Here is a 15493-nt window from a genome sequence, read left to right as displayed (position 1 = left end):
CTGGGGTAACACCCAGGTGTTTGTATCTTTTTAAGCTCACAGGTGATTCCAGTGTGCAGCCAAGTTTGAGAGCCACTGGCTGACGTGATTGTTAAGTGGCCCTGTCTAAGGCAGGCTCTCCCAGGGTCCTGAGGAAACACACCACAATGTATGTATCTGCAATAGTTTATTATTTTAAGGACTTCAGATTTACAAGTGGAAGCAACATGTGTTGCCTGAGGGTAAACTGGAGCAGGAACCAGTGTTCAAGGCAGAAAAGGTCAGTCGGTTCCTTCACAGGAGATAAGGCAGGAGATAAGGCGGTTGTGCGGGCAGCAGGCTTCCCTGTGAGTCTTTGTTCCCAGTTTAGGAGGTTTTTACTCAGTGCTTTGCTTCCTTTACTGGAAAGTACGCTCCACAGCGTTTCATCTCCTTCCCCCACAGCAGACTGCAGGGAACAACAGATTCAGTCACCAGTAGTATCCCTGTAGATGACACTTTCAGAAGATTCTTTTTGGACAACACATCATAGGCCCAATTTTTAATTTTCCCAAGTCAGGGAAACTAGAGAAGCTAGGAATTTTCAGTATAATTAAACTTCCCTTCTGTATACAGACTTCAGTGTACAGATAAGTACATAGAAGAAATCTGTCTCACAAATGTGATTAATAGTAATGATAGGTTAAAACTTGATTTAAAATTTTAAAGGTTTCATGGAGTAGTTAGAAAACAGGAATTATAAACAGCCTTTCAGAACTTAAAAGTCTCTTAACTTGAATGCTGGAAAGCCTAAGTGTTGGGACTGTTGACAAGTTAAGTTTTACTGGAAAACAACCAGAAAGAAATCACAAAGGGTCACTTTGGCTCTTGAACTAGTGGTCACTTAGAGAAAGAGACAAAGAATAGTAATAGACCTTGAAGAAAGGTATGTTGATAAAAGTAGCCTGAAAACCTAAATGTCAGTACCATTAGTGACGGAAGGACAAGATTTATTTAGTACAAAACTAAGCTTCCACATTAAAAGTCTCTCACACTTTTTAGAAGTCCCCAAATTATGTTTATAATTTAGTAGGTAAAACAACAAACAGGAGAAAAGTAAAGAAAGAAAAAAGAAAAGGAAAATAAACAAGCTTAGTTTGTAATCCACATTCCCCCAAGGCAGGCTACCTCCAAGCCCCTTCCAGCTGGCGCATCTTCATCTACTCCTGGGTAGCCTCGTACAGCCTGTTGATTTCGGTCTGGAAGTACTTGGAAAGCTCTCCCCGCTTTGCTTTCAATGTTGGTGTCAAGAGCCCATTTTCAATGGAAAATGGCTCTGGCTGGAGAAAGATGCTTTTGACCTGGAAGAGAAAATGAACAGACACACACACGTGTGCACATGCACATTTCTTAGTGATCCGGTCTCTTCTGCGGAGGCCCTCTAAGTGCTGTGGTAAGAACCTTAAAGAATAGTTGACCTTATAAAAGTGGGTTTGAGAAAGTGGTGAAGAGAAAGAGAAGAGTTAACACATGCCCATTCTCACAAACTTTTAATTTGGGAAAGAAATGAATAGGGAGAAGGGAGAATGAGTAATGACAAGCGAAAAAGGACTGTACAAGCAACTACCAAAGGTCAATGCCAGTTACAGTTAATGGGCTCATGGTACAAACTCTAAAACCAATCCTTTGGAAACTGGATATTTAAAATCTAAATCCAATCCCTGGGAAGCTGTATGTTTAAACTCCATTATAAATGCAATCTTTAAAATTTTCTAGTATGACTGGAGAGACAAGGAGTACATCGGTAATACATACCTGTTCAAAGGATTTAAGGCCACTTTCTTTCCCAAGTTTCTGCAAGTCTTGTAAAATGGCTTCCTTTATAACCTAAGAACATAAAACATGGCTGAAAGCGTGGCTGTTTGACAAAGAGACCAAACGAAAGGCTAAGCATGAATCAACTCAAAATTCCTACAAAAGTTTGTCGGGATATAAGCAGGATGTAGAAGTATGTACAAGCACATTTTATGCCTATTATTGCCCAAAGAGGGGAAAAAAATCAATGACAAGAAAAGGCAAATCTAAATTTTAAAGGGCTTTTCTCTGAAAGACAGTTTGAAATTTTTTATTTTCCGTTTTTTTTCCCCCACAAAGAACAAATTACTATAAAAAGAACAGGGGTTTTTTTGCTGTTTTTAATCTCACCATCTTATCCTCCAGTCTAATAAAACAAGTCAATCTATTTAGGTTTCAGCCACCTGCTTCAGGTTCAGAAAGAATCTGTTCTTCCAGACAGAAGGCTCTGGAAACTCACGGATGCCAGAGCTGGCGGGGCCTCCCCTCTCCCACAGCAGGCCCCGTGGGGGTGCGTAAAGCTTTGCTAAATGAAACTTACTTGGTTTTGGCACATTTCTTCAAGGGAGCCCTTAACTCCAAGTTTGGCTGCAAATGCGGGGAGCACATCTGGGTCAGGAACCACCACTGCTACTAAGAATGACTGTGGAAAAGAAACGAGGTGTGCGAGAGCTCTTGCAATGGTGTCTCCCAGTGGGTGAAGAGAGCAGGGTCATACCTTTGAAATAGATACTTCTCAAGGCCTCACACTCAGTATTAGTGGCCTACTCTTTCCTCACCAGATATTTCAAACTCTTTTGGAACTCTACTCAAAAATTACTCTACTCAAATTTGATTATTCAAAAAGAAGCGGTCTTTACCATTAAGCTTAAAGCATCTCTGGCCTGTCCTGCCAACCCTCCCCTACTCCCCAGAGGCTAACTTTAAGCATAGTATGTATCCATATAAAACAGTTTGTGCCAAAGGACTTCTGTTGTAGTAGAAACTAAAATCAACCTGGGCCTCTTTGTACTGAATGGCTACAGTTTAGTATAACAGTTTAACCATTCTACTGACTTGTTTACAGAGCCCCCCATAGTTTCAAAAAACTTATTTTCATTTATATTGCCTCATTTGAGGATCTTCTCATCCTAAACCAACTTAAGCAGCTTTCCTGTAGCTACTGGAATCAGCATGGTCTGTGCCTGAAAATGGCTAATGTTAAAACAATACATTACCCGTAAGCTTTCCCCATGTACGAAAACTTGCAGCACTGGTCTACTCCTAATGTAAATATTTTCTATCTTCTCTGGAGCAATGTATTCTCCTTGGGCCAGCTTGAAAATGTTCTTTTTCCGGTCAATGATCTTCAGAGTTCCATTCTACAAAAGACAGGTGAAAATGTCAGTGTTTTCGAGCCCTTTATGGGTGGAGACAAGGGAGAAAGTAGTGAAGTCACAAGTATCTTCCTTCTTAAACTTGGCTTCTCCAGAGACTTTGGAGCAATCTCTCATTTCTCATTCTTGGCTTTGAGGAGAAGGGAAGGAAGCAGCTTCCAGCAAGAACCTGTCATATGGTGTGTCTATTTGGAGAGCCAATGTACAGCCCAAGAAAAAGTCCCAGGGTCTGCTGGGATTGTACAAATAGCTGCATCATCTACTGAAAATATTTTGCAACCCTGCATTTCCAATAACTTAATTTCCAATTATTCCATTTCCAGCACTCCTGGGAATAAGCAAGGATTGCTCTTTTACTAAGAATGTTGAATAAGTCAGATGTCCCCATCCTTGACTCCATTTGGTGTACCTTTCCTGTCAGAGTGGGGAGCAGGCTAAAGCAGCTCCATCATGCTAATGCTAATCACGCAAGTCAGTAACTGTGCTTGTTGGGACAGAATACTGGGGAGGGCTCTCTGACCACCACCAGAGCTCATTTGCCGCTTCCTTTCTCTGGGCTAATTGGTCTGAGGAGCTTAGGTTCTTAGGGATTTGAATTGCAGAATTGGGACCAGTAGCAAATACAACCCACATGATCATACCCTAAGTAGGGCGGTCAACTGAACCAACCCTAGAGCCATCAACAAGGCTCTCAGTTAATCCAGCCTAACAGACATCTGAAATAATTAATAAGGTTCAGACTTTTATAATTCTTATGTGGGGACACATCTATTGCCCATATCCTATGCTTATAAGAGCTGAGGACTCTTGTACAGAAACAAGTATGGCTGCACAATAGGACTAGACCCATCTAGTTGATGATGAACTATATCATCAGAACCAATGTTCTTGGAGTTCTTGACAAAGGTTCTGTGAATGTCACTTAAAGCTGGAGAATATTGAGCCAGAAAGGACTCTAAGGGCTGGTCACATTCCCACTTCCTCCACGCATAGTAGACAAAAACTTTGCAGAGAGGAAACCTTGGAAAGCCCCCTGCAGGGCTTCTAAAGCCGCATCACAATGAAACAATAATTTCCTCTCTCCTTAGGGAAACAGGTGGGGTTGACAGAGACCAATGGTCATTGTTTATCAGCAAGGTATGCTTAAAAAAATGTTTCCATACCTTCCACAGAGAGGCAGTGAAGGTCAAAACCTAGCTTCTGCTTACACCTAATTTAGAAATTTGCTTGCTTGTTTTGATATGTCTCTACATACTAAGCGGGAAGAAATGCATCTCTTTAAAACTTTTAAAAGGCAAATGTTATAAGCCCATGGAGCTAACAAATTACAATTTCTGCCTCAAGGAAAGTAAACAAACAAATAAACAAACAAAAAACAGACTACTACATCCTTTTCCTGGAAAAGTCACCTAATTTTTCCTTGGCTGTAAGCAAATACAGGGTCCAGCACAAATAACGCGCCTTTTTTATTAGTAAAGCTTTTTTTTTTACAAAATCTTAAGCATGTCATTCTGTAACATAGCAATATCACACTCAAGAACACCATATGACATTTTAGTTGAAATGTTCAAATTAAAACTATAAATCTTTACACCCATATTATTACCCTACCAACCACACTCAAGCAGGCCTTACTTCTGCCGGACCCTATATACTCCATTGTCAAAGGATTATCCCACTCGCATCTCTGCCCAGCTTGTTGATAAGCAGAGGGTCCTCCCCAGTCCAGCAGCACAGACTCCCAGAAGTTTTGAAGAAACACCCACCGGGAGCCAGCGCCCGATGTCTCCTGTGTGAAGCCAGCCATCTTTATCCAGGGCTTCCTCTGTCCTCGCGGGGTCCTTCAGGTATCCTTTGAACACGTTGGTGCCCTTGATGCAGACCTGCCCATAAGATGGTACAAAGTGGTGAGAATAGCAAAGGCTCCTACTCCCGCCCTGGCTACTCTATAAAACACCTGCTCCCACCCTTGAATCACTTGAGGCTTTCAACTATAGTGTGAAGAGTACCCAATCATAATCCCTAATGTGGGGGATAGGAATGTCAGACATATTCCATTCCTTGCTCAAGATCTCAGAGGAGTCAAACCCAAGCCTGCTGACTATTGTATGCTCTTCCTGACACAAATATGCTGACCATGATGGTCTGGACAGGACTACCAGGCACAGCCAACCCACCTCTCCTTCACCGTTCACTGAGAAGTAGTTCATTTCTGGCACATCTTCCAGCTTCACATGATTGCAAGCCAGGGGGACTCCAACATGGCCTAGAACACACCACACTGAGTCAGCTGGGAAAACCTAAGACGGTGATCATTCCAGGCACATTTCAGAGATACTTATGGATTGACTCTAAAAATAAAAATAAAAACTGAAAAATCACTGCCAAGATAGGAAGGCCTGGACCAAAACCTGAGTTGGCTTTTGCCATGTTCATCCGAAGCACCAAGGTTATCTAAACTCGTAAGTCCAAGTCCGGTTAGAACACTTTTCTTAACCACTGGATCTCCTGCCCAGCAGATGGAGAATTTACCTGGTCTGTAGTCCCCAGGTAACGTAAATGTACAGCCAGCAGTGCATTCTGTTTGACCATAAGCTTCAAACACCTGGGAAAAACCAAAGAAGGGCTTTGAGACTGACTCATGATAAAGCAGGACCTGGCCATGCTCTATGGCATGGCAAGACATGAGGAATGTCTCTGAGGGCTGGAGGACATTAAGTGTCATCATACTGTGAATTTATGCCTGAGCTGCTGAATCTTTACATCTGGGGGTTCACTCAAAAACCAAAAGTGTCCAGAAATTGACCAAAGTATGGAAACTTATACTGTACTTGGGGGAAATATGCCACTTCAAGTAGATGGGAAAATGAGAGTTTTTCAATGAGTGATGTGCAACCCAATGGCAACTGGACTTGGACCTGGGCAATGGAGCACTTCTGATGGAAATGAAGTAGAATTTTTAAAGGGATAGCTCCAGCTGTGGTATAGAACAGGGTTTGGCAAGCTCTGGCTGTATGGGACCAGATAATAAATAGTTTAGCCATTGATCTCTGTCTCAACTACTTAACTCTGCCACTGTAGCAAGAAAGCAGCAGTGGACAATGGGTAAGTGAATAGACATGGTGGTGTTCCACTAAAATCTTTCTTTTATAAATACAGGCAACAAGCCAGATGTGCTGCATTGTGCCAGTCCCTGGTATAAAAGCTAACCTCGGCTAGAAGCTGGTGGGAGGAAACAAGTGCCGTCCACTGCAGTGGTGGTGGTTGTCGAGGGGGTGGGGGTGTCCTGTGGTAGGCAGAGTTGGTGAACATGGAGAGGAAGCATTTCTGGGAGGGGCGTGACAACAGGACCTCTGACCTGTCAGTTTTGGGGCTGAGGGATGCTAATTTGAAAGACTAGTGGACCTCTGGCCTTGGCATCAACACAGAATCTTTTTTGATGTTGGTCACACAGACAGGGGAACCCTCTGTGAGAACAAGGCTGTCTTTTTCACTCATCTTTGCATATTGATCCAGTGAATGAACTAGCTAGCCACTTGGGTGAGAAAAGGGGAAAATATCCATGTCCAAGCCCTTAACTAAATTCCAGATAGAGCAGAGACTTAACTGGAAAAAAGTAAAACCATAAGATTACCAGAAAATATAGATAAAAACAGTCTATACATATTGGGGGTTAGGGAGTCCTATCTAAGCAATTCAAAAACTACAAATAGAAAAGATTAATCCATCTGATTACATAAAAATTTAAAACTTTTATATGGCCATACATGACTAGGAAAAATATTTTTAACATTACAAAAATGAGTGTTATTACAATATGAACTTTTAGAAAGCAATGTCAAAGAGAACCAAATTATCCTATGCCCATTTTTCTATAAGGAAGTAAAACAGTAATTTATGGAAGAAATACAAGTGCCAATAAGCTATAGAGAAGATGTTCAGTGTTAATAAAAGAAACAAAACCCCCAATAAGTTTTTTCATGTGCCTGATGGGCTAAAATTTAAATGACTGACAAAGCCTTTCACTAGCAAGAATGTGGGAAAATCAGGGCCTATGTATCATTTGCAGAAATGTATTAAAAAATATAAGGTCTTCCTGAACGGAAGTTTGATAATCTATATTAACATGTTAAACACAAAACATACACTTTCACCCAAAAATCCCTACCTGTCAGGATTTGTCCCAAATTGATAGTTGTATTAAATACTAAAGAATATACAGGTATTCTTATCATTTCATTGATTATAACAACAACAACAACAAAAGGTAAGAAACTCATGTTCTTTAATAGGAGATTAGTTATTTAGGTACATTCACCAAACTATTCCAAAACCATGAAAATAATGTAGATCTTCATTTGACAAGGAATGATGTTGATGGGGCATAGTTTAACAAATATTTTCGATGCCTAAGAGGAGGCTAGAAGGATATTTTCTCCTGATCTTGAGATTTTTGGATGACTTTCTCTTTGGTACTTTTCAGTTGTGTTTTCAGTTTTATTTAAACAGCAAGTCTTATTTGTTGCCAAAGCGAAATAAGCCATCTTCAAAGGTATTTGTCTTACCTGACATCCCAATGCCGACCGGAGGAATGTCAAGACAGGAGCAGAGATGGGAGCAGCTCCGGTGACCATAAGGCGAACCTTCCCACCCAGGCTGTCCTGTTCAGTAGAAACAAAAAGACCTGCTGAAGGCCATTCCCTCAGCTTGATTTTTCTCTATTGCTAAATGGGCTGAACAACCTACCTACTACTGTTAGGAAAATTAAACTTGGTAATTCACAAAGCACTTAGAATAGGGCCTGGCATTGTGGAAAAGTACTTAAAAAGTTAAAATGTTATTATTGTCACCACTATCCATAGCTGGGACCAGACCTACATTTTTAAAAAACATTTCCACATATATAATTTGTATTTTTGGTCCCTTCGAATCACTTGCAATTGCAACAGACCACCTAAAAAAATTTGAGAGAGGGCTAGAACCTAAGTAAAATCTGCTTCCTGCATTTTGACCAATTTCCTTTAGTGACAAAGTTGTCCAAGACAGATCTTATATGGTGAGTGAACGCAGAGGGTGCGAGAGGATCTCCAGTTAAAGAGACACCTGACCATCAGAGGGAAAACAGGATATGCTGAGTCATGGAGCAGGCTAGATATTTGCCTAGCTCTGTCCAGGACCCACCCAACCTACCTGGATCTTTGCAAAGATGAGCTTGTCCCACAGACTGTTGCGTCTGATGATACCATTTTTCACTTCATTGAATTTACTGGAAATGGCCAAGTTCAATAAGAACTTCTTCAAGGGTTCCTTGGCTTGATTTTGAATCTGCAGGGTGATAACTCCTTTTAGTTGGAAACCTATTAGAGATACTCACTATGGCTCATCAGTGAGCAAGAGATGTCTAGCTTCATAAGGAAGCAGCTCTCAATCATGAACTGGTTTGCTGAATAATAAGGGCTCCAGAGAATTATGTCCATTCTAAAAAAGAAGTGAACTTAGTACCTACATTCAAAGCCCTTCTTTGAATGGTAGCTCTTCCAGATACCTTGACAAATGACTTCGACAACTGAGATAATAATTATGTCCTCAAAAGATGTTCATCATCTACCTACAAAGTCACTCAGGACTACTGGATAAAATACTGCTCAATGGACAGCGCTTCAGGTTTCTGATTTAGTAGGCCAAAGAAGGTCCCAGAGATCTGATTTTTTTAAACCAGCACCACCTCTCGTTCCCCTTGTCCCCAGGATGCTTACATACACTAAATTTGGAGAAATACCACTTTCTCTATAACTAAAGTTCCATTAGCCACAACATATGAAACCCAACAGACTTTCCTACTTAGATCATTTCTTTCCTGTGGACTTAATGCTGACACCATTTTCTAAGCTCATATGATTTTCCCCGCCTCCCTGACTCTGGCCTCATCGTGACTCTGTAATTCACCAACCATGGTCCTGCCAAAGGAGAGCTTCGTCAGCTCAACTCAAAGACGCCCATCATATTTACAGAACTACACCCTCGCTCCATATTTTGGCCTTCATGACGTGATCCTCCTGGAAGTCAAGGAACTGAAAGTTCTTTTCCAGTTCAAAACTCAAAGATGACCTTCCATATCTGCACTCCCATCTTTGGGTCCCAAGACAAACCCTAATATCAACTGCGCTCTAGGCTCTGGGTATCTACTCATGCCTGTACCATTATTTGGCCCATATCTCATCATCTTTCTCCAAGATCTACACTCAAATACTGCCTGCATTGTGTGATTCCTGACACTTCTCCCAGCCTTAAGAAACTCATCTTTTTTCCAACATTCACAGGACTCCCCCTAATAAGTCACTGACAAAAAAGCTGCAATGTAGAGACTCACACTAATAAAGTCCTGCATTTAAAAAATAAGTTTCAGAAGTGAACTGTGTGTTAACACCATATTATAGAATAACTCTCTCTCAAAAAAAAAAAGTCCATCCAAAAAAAGAACAAAAATTATAACAACCGAATCTAATAACCCCATAACATGATAAGGAGCTGTTAGAATTGTCAAATCTGATAGAAACCAGGGATTTCAATGTCTAGGGATCATCTGTGTGCTAGGGTGCCCCCTGTCCTATAACTGGAGCCACAGAATAGCACCTGGTGAGGTTCACAGATATGAAGGGGAACACTAGCATCTCGGGGGTAGGGGGCAAACATGTGAAGAATGGCCATGTGTTATTTCCCTAGGGCTTCTATGCCTATAGAATTATGAGGTTATCTGGTACATGGTTAAGAGCCTAGGTGCTGTTATTACATTGACTGGGTTCAAATTCCAGTCCCAAGTGCTCCTTGGAGAAACTGGACAACCTAAGACTTGAGTGAGAATTATACAAGATGACCTTGAGACATTGTATACCAAGAAGCAAAGAAGTTATTAAAAACCACCAGGGACATGTCGAAGGACACATGAACAACATGATGGGACTCCCAACTTCCAAGATGGAAAAATGTGAACATTGAGAAAAATGAATAAAATGGATTAAATGTACAAATATGCAAATCACTAGTTCATAATACTGCAAAGAAAATCACCTCATTGATCAGTTTTAAAGATCACGTGGGGCACTGATTCAGCATGTTGAAGTTAATACATAAAGGAAGAGAATGAAATATTGTTATGCACTTACGGAGGAATCTCAGCTAATGAATGTGGGAAAAAATGACTGAATTACAAAAATCACCATTTTGCAATCCCTAATGGAAAATAGAGTACTAATGAATGACAGACAAAATAATTTTGTGACAGTCTGATTCTGGCCTGATCCCTTATTAGATATGACTCTGGGCAAGTTATTTAACTTCTGAAGCTCAGTCTCTTTGTCTGTAAATTAGGGATAATAAATATAAGCCTAATCTGGTTCTGTGAGGATTAGATCCTGGGATGCATATGAAATGTTTATCATGAGCCTCAGCAAGCAGCTCAATAACCAGTAGGTGCTATGAAACCACAGTAACAACTTCCCGGGAAGTTGGCTCAATTTTGAGGGGCTCCCCAAGTGTCTGAATTGAATGCTTTCTCTAGATTAGGTCCAAATAGTCTCATTCAGAGGAAAAGGGGTTTTATTTATTATGGTTTTTCACAACTGCATTTATAAATGTGGCTGTATGTTGATATTTGTAGGGAGTCTGTGGGGGAGGGTTGGTAGAAGTGGGTAAGTTCTCAACAGCAGAGTCCCTTAAAGCCTCAGCTGGGCTAGAGCCACAGACAGTTTCCTCACCTCATGGTCAGCCTAGCAGAAGCAAGATCAGTACCTTATCATAGATCCTGTTAAGAAGTCGGGGCACCACAGGGAACACTGTGGGCTTCAGAGTCTTCATGTCGTCGGGCAGTGACCGAACATCTCCTTGGAAGAACCCAACTTTGGCTCCACAAGTATACGCAACATACTAGAAGCAAAATCAAGGTATAGGGCTCAAGTGGGGTCTGTCTTCAAGAGGGAGCATGAGAGACTTTGCTGTTCATGGTCACTTTTAGTGCTACAGCACTAAGGAAAAACACCATCTGTTAACTAGAACATGCCTATAATTGTAAGACTGTCTCCATTTCCAAAAAGTTAAAATATGAAAAAAGTTGCTCATTTTATTTTATTTTATTAATCAGATATCAGTATTTCAGTCCAAGGAATCAAATCTCTCATTTGTCATTTCATGCATTAACACAGAAGTAGGTCAAAGAAGTATTTAAGAATAGGGTTTAGAGCCAAAGGATTCCTTGGAAGTGGTAGGGGGATTTTTTCCATTCCTCCCATCACCTGGTTTGTTTTTGTTTTTTTTATGAAGAGCTGCCATTGCTTTCAAATCTGCCTCCGCATAGCCTGATAAGCCTGGAGGCCATTCACAAATGGGCAGCTCCCCGCCAGGGCACATGATCCCTGAAAACTCTATCCCACACACTCTGGATTTCTTACCTGGATCAAAGGCTACTTCTCTGTCCCTTTGTAGGGAACTTCCTTTTCTCCAATCCTAGATCTTTCCAAAAATTCTAACCAAAATAAAATTACAAAGAAGAAAAAAGATCTCCTATCACAAGTCAGAATTAAGGGTCTATAATAAGCTCTTGGCTCTGACCTCGCCCGACTTGCAGGCACCGTGTGTGAAGGCAGGAGCAAGCCTGAGCCCCATTGGACACAACAAGCTTAGTGGAGAAAGGTGCCACAGCAAGTTAGGGAGATTCCGGGATTCCGACTTGTCTGTGCTGACTCCCTGCCCTTTGACCTTCAAATCACAGGAAGGGCTGTAAATGTTGGATAGCTGCCTTTAGCATAGACGTGGGACTAAGAAGTCAGAGCACTCACCTGTACAATCCTCTCAAACATATGAGCCAAGGGGAGGTAGGATATGACCACATCCTCAGGGGTGATCATAAACGTATTCTATCGATCAGGAACAAAGAGGAGACAAAATTGGTTTAATGGCAACCTTCTCTTCCAAAGGAGATTTAAGAACTACTATTAACTGTAGTTAATAATATTCCATTGTATATTTGGACGTTGCTAAGAGAGCTGATCTTAAAAGTTCTTGTCATAAGAAAAAAGAATTTGTACCTAGGTGTCGTGATGGATGTTAGCTAGAATTCCTACGAGGATTGTTTTCAATACATACAAATATTTAATCATTAGGTTGCACACCTGAAACTTTTATAATGTTAGATGTCAATAATATCTCATTTAAAATTTTTTAAAAATTTAAAAACTCCTTCCCTCCAGGAGAGCCACACACAGTTGTGCTGGCGGTACATGGTGTAACTGGAAGAGGTGCGCTGAGAGGAGAGGGCTGTGGTGGGCCTAAAGGCCAAGGCTTGAAAAGACGTGGTGGCCACACAGAGAGGCACAAGTCTTTGTCCACACTCTGGCCCTTAACCTGTTTTATCTCTTCCCCTTTGCCCCCTGCCACTTCAAGATTAAAATTTTATGGTAGGTTCACATTTTAATGAGGACCACCTTTTCAATTGTCCACTGACCTCCACACATTTAAGAAAAGCACCAGCATTTGAAACAACATTTTTATGGGTTATCATGGCTCCTTTGGGGTCGCCTGTAGGAAACAAGGGGTGGAGAGAAAGATCTTTTAGGCAGCAGATAGGCAACCTTTGGCTTTGAAAGAAGAAGCTCCATTCAATCGGTTCTGTTCCAGGGTGCCGAGTTCTCCTGGCACTGTGTCTTTGTATAAATGGTTTATGACTATGTTTATGGATGATTAAAGCCCCCTGAGATTCCACTGCTGACAGCCTTCTGCCACCACACAGGCACAGCCCTCATCTCAGAGAGCAACACAGTGGAAAAGAAAACTCCAGGTAGCACCCCCTTCCTTGTGCTGTCTTGACGTTGTTTAAGACTTCAGATCTAACCGTATTACCTAGCTATCGCCTTATAAACTGGGCAGAATAGAATAGATATAACAGTAGGTCATCACGGGCCTCATTAAATAGAGTTCTGAGAGGTAGCTGTCAGGTTGGCGTGGGGTGCACAGTGATCGATGTAGAACTCTCACTGGGGTATCTTAATTGAATGACCATTCTAGTAGTGTCAAGTTAAGAGAGTGGTGGGTTGGGGAAGAAAATGGATTTTCTGATGCCACTTTTAAGACCTCTGAAACCCACAGTATGTAAATACTGTGGATTCCAGTATGTTCAATGAGGTTTACTTGCTTATGCTTAGAGTTTTCTACTTGGGTATCCATACTCAAAAGCCTTAGGTGGTAAATACCTAAGGATAGGGCTCATTATCGGGTTTATTTACTAGCTTATCAGTGGTCAGTGACTCAAGCCATGTTTTTGGCTGACCAGAGGCCTCTGGGACAGCTTCATGGGCACTGACCTGTGGTCCCACTGGTGAAGCAGACGATGCCCAGGTCTTCTGGTTTAGGAGGCTGGAAGGGGAAGTACAAGGGCTTAGTCTACCATGAGCTTTGGGAGTTGAATATACAAGATTCAAATTTGGACAGAAGAAAACTTACCATGGGTTTTCTGAAGTTCTCTTTGCCTATATTCTACAGAAACAGAAAACAGAACAGAAAACCAAGAAACACATTAGTTGAGATGGACAGACTCATGACAAATACAACCCTCTCCCCTTTTCACAAGAACACATCTATGGGAATATAATGGAAATTTCAACCTGGATCAGGCCCAGAAGCCCTATGGAAAAGCATAAGGTTTATCTAGATTACAAACCTTAAGAGGGGAGATTCCAAATGTCCCAACTTCCCACCATACTCTTAAGGTTCAGTCACCCAGCACCATTCTTAAATCTTTTTGAATAACATGTATAGTGATGTTGGAAGGCTTACTACATACCAGTCACTGTCCTGAGCACTTTATATATATATTAACTCAATTAACCCTTTAACTCCTCTGTGAGGTAGGGACTAGTTTATATTCATTTTACAGAAGAGGAGAGGGAGAGAGGGGATAACTTGCCCTAGGGCACCTAACTAATAGTGCCTAGCCCCAAGACCACATCCTTAACCGCCACTAACCATTGCACCTATCAATTCTCTACTTAGAGGTCTGCGCATACATGCCACAGACCTTACTCCTCCCCTGGCATGGTTTCCCAGTTGTCTTGGGGAAGTTTTTCTCAAAGCTTCACAGCATGAGTCTAATTTACTCCCATCCTGCCACGCCTTGCGGACAGCCGCCTGAGTTCTTGCGTAGATGTCCGGCCAGGGGCCCCTGGTGGCAGACCAGCCTCGGAGCTACGAGCTGAGTTTCAGACCATTACCTCAGCATCAAAGAAGTGTAAGATCTCCACTCCACTCTTCTCGCCTCTTTCCTTCAGGTCCTCCTTAAAGGGATCCATGAGGATGATTAGTTTCATGTCTGGAGTGAGGCCCTTCTCCACATTTTCTAACAGGACCGATGCCTTTTGGGGAGTATCACAGATCACTGCAGAGATAGAAGCTGAAAGCAGAGACAGAGCCCGAGGTCAGCTTTCTGCTCTGCTATGTACCTCATGGTCTTGTATGGCGGAAGGGATTTTTGAAAATTTCAAAGCTAGTAGGTCCCCCAAAGGATATTAATTTTGGCTGCAAATCAGCTTTGTAATACATAAAACCTGAAACATTCCATTGGTATTAAAGGAGCTTAACTGAAGCAGAAGCAGAAGCAGAGTTCCCTTGTGCACTGCCAACCCAGTTTAGTCTCTAGAGAAGCCACACAATTCCTTCTGCTAAAGGATATAGATGACTCGTAGCAAAATTGCAGAGGTGTGGTCCTGTCGATGTGTTTTCTTTGGGGGAGGGAAGTAGGGGGGTAGAAGGGAAAGGAGGGGACGAATCATATTTTAGCAGACAAGCATTTTATGATTTTAAATGTTAGCATTTGCTCTGATACTTGTTTACACAAATAGAACATGCCTGATTGTGTCTCTAGTTCAAATGGATCTACTCATTTAATCTATTTCTGTGAAAGAAAGTAACATCTTGGATATGTGGAAGGGTGTTACTTGCCCATTGAACTTGTACTTGTTTGACAATGGTAATTTTTTTTACAGACTCACCATAAACGTTGGTACATACTGGTTAACTGTACTGACTTAGATTTACAAGAATAGGAATTTAGACCGGAAGTTTCACAGCAATTTAGTCACCCACTCTGGCCTTTTCTCCAGTGTGGCCAAAATAAATAGCCTAGTCCTATAAACTACATTGTCATACTGTCACCTTAAAGCATTTCATTCACTCTTCTATCTGTACACATCCCTGCCTCGTGGACTTCTTGTAAAGTCCCTATAAATTATATTGCAGGTATACTCAGGACAGCAAAGACT

General features: G+C 41.5%; 1 protein-coding gene across 2 annotated transcripts in view; it reads right to left on the bottom strand.

The window, feature by feature from the left end:
- Positions 1-151: 151 nt before the first annotated feature.
- Positions 152-15493, bottom strand: part of ACSL5 (acyl-CoA synthetase long chain family member 5) — a 41161-nt gene continuing 25819 nt past the window's right edge. For both annotated transcript variants that reach the window (XM_054581516.1, XM_054581515.1), the window contains exons 7-22: positions 14447-14625; positions 13680-13712; positions 13541-13592; positions 12685-12758; positions 12020-12097; positions 10977-11111; positions 8379-8513; positions 7754-7849; positions 5721-5793; positions 5366-5454; positions 4955-5071; positions 3030-3173; positions 2354-2455; positions 1774-1845; positions 1147-1319; positions 152-427 (exon numbers count right to left, since the gene is read on the bottom strand). In XM_054581516.1, coding sequence (XP_054437491.1) covers positions 1179-1319; positions 1774-1845; positions 2354-2455; positions 3030-3173; positions 4955-5071; positions 5366-5454; positions 5721-5793; positions 7754-7849; positions 8379-8513; positions 10977-11111; positions 12020-12097; positions 12685-12758; positions 13541-13592; positions 13680-13712; positions 14447-14625 — 1520 coding nt within the window. In that variant the 3' untranslated portion in view covers positions 152-427; positions 1147-1178. The remainder of the gene's footprint in view (positions 428-1146; positions 1320-1773; positions 1846-2353; positions 2456-3029; positions 3174-4954; positions 5072-5365; positions 5455-5720; positions 5794-7753; positions 7850-8378; positions 8514-10976; positions 11112-12019; positions 12098-12684; positions 12759-13540; positions 13593-13679; positions 13713-14446; positions 14626-15493) is intronic.

This window comes from Pteronotus mesoamericanus, unplaced genomic scaffold, assembly GCF_021234165.1.
Source record: "Pteronotus mesoamericanus isolate MK-2021 breed Mesoamerican mustached bat unplaced genomic scaffold, CSHL_Meso_final contig_657, whole genome shotgun sequence".
Taxonomy (NCBI): Eukaryota; Metazoa; Chordata; class Mammalia; order Chiroptera; family Mormoopidae; genus Pteronotus; species Pteronotus mesoamericanus.
The sequence above is the reverse complement of the archived record's forward strand: the minus strand, read 5'-3'. Positions and strand labels throughout refer to the sequence as shown.